Below are 9,630 nucleotides of genomic sequence, written 5' to 3'. Positions count from 1 at the left end.
GGGAGGATGAAGCAAAATAATGTTTCCACTTCTTAATTGCTTCAATGATTGCAAGTGCTTCTTTGTCATATGTTGACCAACCAGCAGCTTTAGGGCCAAGGGCTTTGCTAAAAAATGCAATAGGCTGTCCTTTTTGCATGAGTACAGCCCCAATGCCATAGCCAGATGCATCAGCTTCAAGAACAAAGGGCAAGGAAAAATCTGGTAAGGCCAGAACTGGTGCAGTGGTCATTTTGTTTTTCAAAAACTGGAAAGCAGCAGCTTGTTTTTCTGTCCACTGAAATGCATCCTTTTTCAGTGCATCAAACAAGGGTTTGCAGATCAGACCATAGTTTTGCACAAATCTCCTGTAATATCCTGCTAGTCCCAAAAAGCTTCTCAAGTGTGTCACATTCTAAGGTGTGGGCCAGCTCACAATATCTTCCACTTTAGCAGGATCTGTTGAAACTCCCTTGTCAGAGATTACATACCCAAGATACTCCACCTTAGATTGTGCAAATGTGCACTTAGAAAGCTTGGCATACAGCTGATGTTTCCTGAGTGCTTCCAGCACTAAAGCTACATGTTCTAAGTGTTCCTTGTATGATTTACTGAAAATCAGAATATCATCAAAGAAAACTAGCACACACTCTCTCAGCAATGGACCCAAAACAGTCTGCATAAGTTCTGTAAAGGAAGGAGGTCCATTTGTTACTCCAAAGGGCATGACCAAAAATTCAAATAGTCCAATGTGTGTGCTAAATGCAGTTTTTCCAATGTCTTCCTCTTTCATTCTGATTTGATGATATCCACTTCTCAGGTCCAGCTTGGTAAATATCTTTGCTCCATTTAATTCATCTAGGAGATCTTCTATCATTGGTATGGGGTATTTGTTTTTAATTGTGTGTGCATTGAGTTTTCTATAATCAATGCACAACCTCCAAGTCATGTCCTTTTTCTTTACCAGAATTGCAGGAGAGGAATAAGGACTATGGCTTAATCTTATAATCTCTTTCTTAAGGAGATCTTTGATAATTTCCTCTAAAGCATTTTTCTGATGGTGTGGCAATCTATATCCTCTTTGATCAACAACAGGAGCTCCAGGCTCTAAGTTGATTGCATGATCACAATCCCTTTTTGGAGGTAGGCCAGTAGGTTCTTCAAAAACATCCTTGTAGTTTTCAAGAACTTTGGCAATTTTAGGTTTTTGCACAGTCTCCAGAAGTGTGTCCACTTGCACCGGTTGCATCCACATGAGTGCTCCAGAGAGCATATTATCCAGTATTTTCTCCATATCTTGCAAGAGAGGAGTTCAAGGACTGTTGGGCAGACTCTCATCCAAGAAAGTTATTGCTTCACCATTGACTAGTTTAATTCCCAAGGACATGTTTGGTAAATCAAATGTAACAGGATTGTGTCTGTACATCCAGTCTGCTCCCAGAATTATGTCATATCCAGTGAGCTGCAAGAACCTGAAATCAGATACCAGTTCAACTCCTTGGATGTTGTAGGAAGTTTTGTGGAGTGAGAAATCACTGTATAATTTCCCCCATTTGCTACAGTCACTTGAACTTGTTTCACTGGAGTAGCAGGACAGCCAGATTGTGCAGCAAGGGCAGGGGAAATAAAAGTAGTAGTGCTTCCACTATCAACCAGGGCCAGTCCTACAGTGTTTCCAATTTTGACTTGCAGTGTGAAAATGTGTTTCTTCTTTTCTTCAGGTATGCCAGTGGCTGCATGCATGGAGATTTTGAGTTCAGTGCTGTCAGGAGGCTCCTCTTCCACATCAGATTGGACCTCTTCTGCATCCACTATGTATATGATATCAGGATTTCTAGCTTGTTCTTGTAGGGCCTGAATCTGAGACTTTTGGGACATCTTGCAAACCTGCTTGTGACCAGGAAACCAAGGTTCTCTACACTTATAGCAAATGTCCTTCTCTCTTGCTTGTTGTATCACAGAAGCAGGAGCTGTACTGGTGGCCATTGGAGGTTTTGGCATTTCTCCTTGTGTTCCTTTTTTGAAATTGGGAATATAAGTTTTCTGAGAAGTGGAAGGAGGACAAGATTTCTCAATCCTTCTTGCTAGCCACATAGCTTTCTGCATATCAGCAGGTTCTAAACACTCTAGATGGCTTTGAATGTAGGGGTTTAGTCCTGATATGAAACTGTGCAAGTAGTAGTTGTCAGGAACTGCTGGGTTATCCCTCCTCATCCGATTCATTTGCTGCTCAAATTCAGAGATGTATTGAGCAACAGTAGCATGTTGAGTTAACTTCTGGAAAGCTTTCACATTTTCACACACAGATGTAACAGCAAACCTTTGTGTGAGTGCAGAACAGAATTTGTGCCAAGGAGTATTACTGACAATAAACCCAGTTCCTCTCCACCATTGTATAGCTTCTCCCTTCAGATAAGAAACTGCTATTTCAGTTCTTTGCTCAATTGGTGTTCTAGAAGCTGAGAAGTATTGTTCTATATTTTGTATCCATGAATCTGCATCCACTCCTTCAAATTCAGCAATGTTTAGCTTTGCAGGCTTGACAGAAAGTATATTTCTTCTGGTTTCAGGAGTATAAGGTCTGTGTCTGTCTCTTCTGACCTCTGCTTCAGGAAATTCCTCAACTGGCATTAAGTGCTGCACTCCCTGAACTTGCTGTTGTTGTGGCGTGTGAAACTCCTGCTTGTTGGCAGCATGATTTGGGTGCCTATAAGGTCCTTTTGGAGTGCCATCCAAGTTCAGTTCTCTGCCTGTAGTTTTGTCAACTAACACAGCAGATCCCCCTGTAGCTGGGTCCTATTTATCAGTGGCCAGTTGGTTGTTTGGTAGTTGTTCCGGCCTTCCTGGTGGAATAGCATTGCTACCTTGTCCAGAGAGAGGATCTGGCCTTTCCTCATCTTCATCTTCTTCTTCTCCCGACTGTTCAGTGGCCAACTTTTGCAAAGTGCTCTGTATTTTCTTGAAGTTTCTCTGGATGCTGGCAAAATTCTTATTTACTGACTCTGTGAAATTATAGAACTCCTTTTTGTCCTCTTCTCGATCTTGCCTTAGTGTTTTGATGTCCAACTGCAAGGACTCGAGTTCCAACAGATCAGTGTCTTGGGTCTCTCCAGCCATGTCTGCAGGGCTCTTGTTGGTCATTCCTTGCAGATCCAGCCTAAGGATTCGGTCGGGTAGTGGTGGGAAGGAATTTTGCACCGGTTGCCTGGAAACCAGCCCACACAAGCATCAACTTTTCCCGTCCAGTTGCTGTAGACGCGGCGCCGCCGGAGCGAGCAGCACTGAAGGGGAGGGTTGGGTGGGATTTTACACTGAAGAAGTTTTCTCCAGGAACCACTACTCCTTCCTTTCTGCTGTCGATCGGTCTACCGCCGCCAATCGCCGCCTCACGCCGCCGCCGCTCGATCAGATTTGGGACTCAGATCTTGCCTCCAAGGACAACAACCAACGCATCTGATACCAATTGTCAGGATCTAACTAGCACTGACACTGAATTCTCACACAACAGAAGAAATCACTCGAATTTTGGGGCAATTTTGGGGATCGATTTCATTCACTCGAGCAAGAGTAGCTAGGGTTTCTGGCCAGCCGGAACACGGCGGCTTAAGGGCCAAGCCCAGATACAATCAAGATGCCCTCTCCACAACCCGGAGGCGAGCTTAAAAAGAAGTTTAGTGAGGTAAAAAGAGAAGACAGGGACAGGTACAGTAAAACGACAACGCACGGTAACTTCCAAAAAGTAAGTGACGCAGTAGTAGCCGTCCGTTCTCAGATCAACGGCTGCGACGACGATCTGGGCCGCGAAGCGGTACGATTCCCCTGCATCCCTTGGATGGTAGATCGACGGCTGTCGCTTGTCTGGGCAAACTGAATCGGTACTGTGGCATTTCTGGTGTTGTCGACAGAAGCAGGCCTGACATTGGGTCGCGTTGTTTTGATCACTAACCCAGACCCACATGTCCTCCCCACTCCGAGCGTGCTCAACTAGAAGTAGAGAAAAGGTTAGGAGGCTAGGAGCGGAGCGGGAGCTGGAAATAGTGGTGGATTAACAAGTTGTTTGGCTCATTAAGCATGGTAAGCTTAACGAGCAAAAAAGAAACAGCTTCGTTCATCTGAAGCCCGTTAAGCTCATGATCGCTCGTTAGCAGAAATTACTCCTTTTTCCGCTACAAGGTGTTGCGGCCTACAGGACGAGAGTGCGGTTGTGATTTTTACTAAGGGAGACCGTGACCAAGTTTTCAACTGAAGTAGATTCATAGAATTTGCTCCTACCACTCCCATGCACCCATGATATGGGAGTTCTTGGGCCGTTGGATCGTGGATCGAACGATGAGCATCGGAACCTCTGGGCCTGAACGAAATTTCAGACCTCTTCAAAGGGTTTTCTCAATTTGTCGCAAGCTGCCCTGCGCCCGTTGGATCCCAAGAGCTCCCGTGTCATGGTAGCCTGATATTTTCCCGTCCTGAATTGTTTGAAAGAGAGTGAATACTTGGAAGCACCTGACTTTCACGCTCTCACGGTTGCAATGCAAAAAGGAGCAATTTGTTAGTGCCACTGGGTTTCTGCCGCCTCAAGTCTTGATCTTTGACGCCACTGACCTAAGCAATAGCAAATATCTTCATTATTATATGAACAAATTGGCCGGTGAATACTTGGCCGAAGGAAGAGCACGCTATGAAATATTCCATGACTCTGGACATTTCCGAAAAGCCAAGCCAACTTTATTAGATACTCCAGTTCTCTTGTCGTGATCCTTTCACAATTATGTTCTCATCCTTTCCACAACAAAAGCACGATTAAATTTGCCACAAATTACCTCCATTTCTAACACATAGCATGGCGAACTGTAATAACGAGTTTCAAAATGTTTCAGAATTCAAGTCCGAGTTTATTGAAAAAGCTACACATCACGCCACGTACATTTCATGGCCACAGGCAATACTTCCATTCCATGGGAGTTACAAGGGCTTCCCATTTTCCACACTCTTGCACTGTGCTCAAACTACATCGTACCATCTTTGCTCCGTGCTCAGCACTTATTCTAACCACGAGAGTTTTCAAATTTTGTCTGGTTGTGCTACTCCTAAATGAATGAGATGCCAATGATACACCGTAGAAAAATTACAGAATTTTATCAACAAATAGCATCAGCTAATCTGTATGGACGACACAGCGGTTGACACCTCCTCCGTTCTTGGATCGCCAGCTTCCAGTGAAACACCCCGAGAGTCTTCTCGAACAAGTAGCGGGAGGACACCGACGGAGCTCCAAGCATTTGCTACAGCACCACTTGCTTCACCCAAGGTCACTGAGAAAACTGCGTCAAAGCCACCGGCTCCAGGAACACCAGCTAGTAGAACACCTTCCATATTCATAGTGGCATCCAGAAGTTGCGTTTGTGACTCCGGCTCAATCTGCAAATTAAGGACGTTAAAACACAGAAAAACTGTACAATAAACTGTGACTACTATCTACAGTTCCATGACTATGACTATGTAAGTCATGTAGGCATAACTATGGCATCAAGACATTTAGTCAACTTCTTTGAAAACACTATACTACAAGTCTATAACAATCATAATTTCATCAATCGAGCCTTACTGGAACACCGGCTGCCACACCCATCTCTCGCATATGAAGCCTTATTTCAAGGAAAGCATCTCTCGCAGCCAATAATGATTTGACAATCAATTCTTGCTGCTGATTAGTAGCCACCTCTGTCCACTGAAGAGAACAAAGAAAAAACATTTTAGAGCAGTAAAGATTGTTTTTCTCTTCCTGCAGATGCACGTGATGACAAATTGATGACCAAGAATTAGTAGCATAAAATAGGTAAATCTAAAGACTACACGGTCATGCATGCCAAAAAATCTGGATGGTGCAATCTCCATTCCATAAGCGGAAAAATAAATGCATTTTCTCGATTGACATTTGTTTGCAAAATTGATATGATCTTTGCTTATTCTGTAGCATGACCCTTGCTCTGGTCTATCAACTTAGTCTACAATGATCCAGCTTATATTAATACAATTAATGAGAAGTTACCAAGGTTACCTTCATGAATGTGAGACGACTACAGGACCGCACTACAGATTCATAGGCATCCCAATGATCTTCAGAAAGTTTGCTTAAGCTTCTCAATTGGTTTTCCAGCACTGAATTAGCCATTCCCAACTTGCTCCATGTATCTGTGGCTTTCTGAGGATCAGACTTCTGCCACTGTTTCACAGATCCAACCATTGATGGAGTAGATGATCCTCCAGTTCCAGGTTCACCCAGAAGCTAACAACAACCAACACTCTTGTTAAAATTCCAAACTCATCCTTACTGAAACAAATCCCCATTAATCGACAAATAAACATAATACCAAATAATATTATCATACTACAAAAAAGAAATCAGGTAACTTCTTTGGTTAAAGAATCTTACAAAATAACATTCCCAGACTTAAGAATAACTTTTTTATCACCTATAGTTCATAGCTCATGAGGGTAAAACAAAAAATCAAGGCAAATAAACTTAACAAATACGACATGTCATTTTAAGCGAAGGCTAAGCTAGAAACCAAGTCAAAGTCATGACCCGCTAGTGATGCTGAAGAATATTTTATATCTGCAAGGTGCTCAGAATATTAGCATATTCATTGCTTACAAAGAAGGGAGACAAGCATGACTTGTGGTGTCCATGCTTACAACAGTACTATTCTACCAGTTTCAGCCATGGAAACCAAAGGTTAACAAGCATCATAGCGGTGCAACTAACTACTAATCAGACTACATATCCTATACTGTCAGCAGCAGGCCAGTAATTATGACGAGAGGTGACAACCAGTAAAATGGTATAATAACAAGTAGGAAAACCTCAACATCAATCATCCAACTTACAAGGCACATCAGAGGAGGCAAAGAAAATTGGGTCTTCTCATGATCCCACCTCCGTGTAACAATATCTGCTACTACATCTGGCAAGCAACTCCCGCCTATAACCTGTAAATATTTTTTAAGATTACTACTGACGAAGTCGCTGGGATAGACAACTGTTGGGCACTTGCTGGGATAGATAACTATCCGGGACTTCTTACCTGGGCTGAGGAGAGGATTTCTGGAGAGAACCTTGTGTAGCGGTGACTCCCATAGACAGCGGCACTAACATCAAAGCCACTGCCAATTTTCCCTTGTGCTATACAGTGTGCACTTTGAGCAATAGCATGCACAAAGTCAAAATCTCGTCCAGTTGCAGTGACACTGGATGATTGACCTGAACACGAAAGGTTAACAGCTCCAAGGTAATGAAGAAGAGCAGCGACAACTGATGCAGTCATGGCAGCTGATGATCCAAGTCCAGTTTTTGCCACTTCAGGTTTGCATATTTCTCCAGTTCCATTAGCAACTTCTGAGTTAAACGTAATTGAGCAAAATGGAGGCAATGAAAGCAATACCTCTGGAGTTAGAGGCAGACCACGTGCTTCAATCTGAAGAAAGAGTGAAATCCACAGCTAATTATCTACCAGTGAGAATGCGTTTGAGGAAAACTATGGTTGTATCATTGTATGACATACATAGGTAAAAAGTGGGACCAATATAATTAATAATGTACATTCAGTGTGCAAAAGAATGGCATACATAAAGAAATGAAAGGAAGTAACAACTCCTGGATGCTTTGCAGTGGGTTCCTACTTCACATGTGCATCGAATCTTAACACTTACACATAAAGAAATAAATGGAGAATGAAACGAATCCAGTTGTAATTTTTGAACATCACGAACTGTTGAAGTGAAATAATACGACATCTAGAAAGGGAGAAAGAATGCGAGAATTTATACACATCCTATGTCACACTCACATGTGAGCATGTCCTGCGTCTGTTCGAAGTTCACAAGTAATTTCCTCTTTTAAGAATCACATTTTCAGATTGTAAACTTATAGGCAATACCTGATGTATAACCAATTCTACACAATTCATTACATATACTGATATGTGAAGTGTAATCGCTTGTGACTGAAACAATAATTTGGTCATAGAAGCTAAGACCATCATTCGATTCTGATTATCTTAGATCATACTCAATTTATTCAAATCCGTTTAGAGATCTTAGATTTGGTCCTGACACCACGCTACTTTTTCATTTCAATGTGGGAATGCTATGTTCAAGATAAGATTAGGAGACCCAAAAGGAAAGGAACAAAGACCATGTAAATCAAATCTCTTGTTTTTATTTTATTTTTCAGGTTCAATTGTAATTCAAATAGGAAGCATTACCTGCTTCCTGTATGAATAGAAATCATTGGAACCCAGAATTGTGATGTTCAAACCTGCACAAATAAAGCTCAAAGAATCAACAACGAAATACTACTACAGTATACAACAGATACAAAATCAACGTTGTGCTTTAGAGTGGAGCAGGTAACTAATGGGAAGTTGCATGACCTCGCAACAGCAGCTTATCTAGTGCATCTTTCTTCTCCTTATCAGTAATAGACACTTTGGCAGCGGCTATGGAGAATTGTATCGCCTGCTCCACAAAAGGATTTGTAGACTCCCTGCAACATCAGCACAATCAATAACAGTACACTGCTGCCAAAAACTGAACTCCAACAACACTACGACAAATCAAGAGTGCTACGCAGCAGCACTTTGGTCCAAGCGAATGAACGGCGACTCGCCTTGCGGACGTCAATTGGAGCGTCGAATTCTTGATGGATAGCTTGTAGGCGGCCTCCCGGGAGAGCTGAGGGGAGGTCACCTTCACATCCGCCCACGCCTGATACAGCACAAGGGTAGAGGATAAGCGGCGATCTGGTGGCACGGAAACCGGAAGACTGGGGAGAGCTCGGCCTCACCCATGCCCAGGAGTCGGGGCTGAGCTCGTCGTGGATCGGGCGGACGATGGCGTAGAAGCGAGCGGTGGTGCTGAGGACGAGGCCGGGGTTGGGGCGCTCCAGCACCAGGTACCCTCCCGCCACGAGCACCTTCCCCGGCGCCGACGCGACCCTGAAAACACACGACCGAGCGGGGTGAGATGACCGGATCGGGGCCCGACTGCGGAGGCAGGCACGCAGAGAGGCAGATGCAGAGCCGAGCAGGGTAGGCGAAATCTAGCAGTATACGACGACTCACACTTCCATGGCCTTCCCCCTCTCGGCGACTGGAGTGGAGTGCAACACGGCACGCAGGGCGGCACGTTTCTGCCTACGGCGGAGGAACCGAGGAGGAGCGGTGGCTGGTGGACGGGGAGTCGCCGCGCGGCGTTCCGCAGAGACTTTCGACGACGACGGCAGTGCGGGGTTTCAGTTTGGCCCGGCACGTGCCTATCACACACATCCCCCTGGGCCTGGCTCGATCTCGTTTTTTTCTCTTTGAGAATTTTTTTTTCTTTTGAGGTGATTCTCTCTGAGATGGGTTCGATCTCGTTGATGGGCGGGGGGTAGGAGGCCACGAGCCCACCAACATGGACTGAGCCCAAACGGCTTTGGTTTTGAGGAGAGCAACTAATTAACGAGCGCTTCTTCGGGAGCCTCGCAACGATCAGCGTCACTTAGCGCGCTCTCAGCCATTCATCATGAGTCGTGCTCTGGGAGCTCCCTTCGAATTCTGTTTTTTTATTTTTTCGCACGCGTTTTTGGCCTTTTTAATGGGTTTTTTCGACGTT

General features: G+C 44.1%; 1 protein-coding gene across 2 annotated transcripts; it reads right to left on the bottom strand.

Annotated features, from left to right (window-relative positions):
- Window positions 1-4,845: 4,845 nt before the first annotated feature.
- On the bottom strand, window positions 4,846-9,359 carry LOC109741723 (phosphomevalonate kinase, peroxisomal). Of its 2 annotated transcripts, none has more exons than XM_020300793.4 (10): window positions 9,099-9,359; window positions 8,822-8,972; window positions 8,645-8,742; window positions 8,409-8,521; window positions 8,241-8,293; window positions 7,062-7,451; window positions 6,865-6,966; window positions 6,035-6,262; window positions 5,582-5,704; window positions 4,846-5,394 (listed from the first exon to the last, which is right to left on the bottom strand). In XM_020300793.4, exons 1-10 carry the CDS (start codon window positions 9,104-9,106, stop codon window positions 5,128-5,130), a joined length of 1,533 nt encoding a protein of 510 aa, XP_020156382.1. In that variant the 5' UTR covers window positions 9,107-9,359; the 3' UTR covers window positions 4,846-5,127. The 2 variants fall into 2 exon arrangements, with proteins under 2 accessions (XP_020156382.1, XP_073352888.1); XM_073496787.1 differs by having other exon boundaries at window positions 8,409-8,517; window positions 8,641-8,742; window positions 9,099-9,309.
- Between the last annotated feature and the right edge of the window lie 271 nt (window positions 9,360-9,630).

This window comes from Aegilops tauschii, chromosome 4 (assembly GCF_002575655.3).
Source record: "Aegilops tauschii subsp. strangulata cultivar AL8/78 chromosome 4, Aet v6.0, whole genome shotgun sequence".
In the NCBI taxonomy this organism is placed as follows: domain Eukaryota; kingdom Viridiplantae; phylum Streptophyta; class Magnoliopsida; order Poales; family Poaceae; genus Aegilops; species Aegilops tauschii.
Note: the sequence above shows the minus strand (reverse complement) of the source record. Positions and strands in the feature narration are given on the sequence as shown.

Excerpts from the sequence above, each read along its gene's own strand:
- LOC109741723 (XM_020300793.4), bottom strand. Across the intron at positions 6,967-7,061 it reads AAATCCTCTCCTCAGCCCAG|GTTATAGGCGGGAGTTGCTT; the intron begins GTAAGAAGTCCC and ends AAATATTTACAG. Across the intron at positions 5,395-5,581 it reads GTGTGGCAGCCGGTGTTCCA|ATTGAGCCGGAGTCACAAAC; the intron begins GTAAGGCTCGAT and ends CTTAATTTGCAG.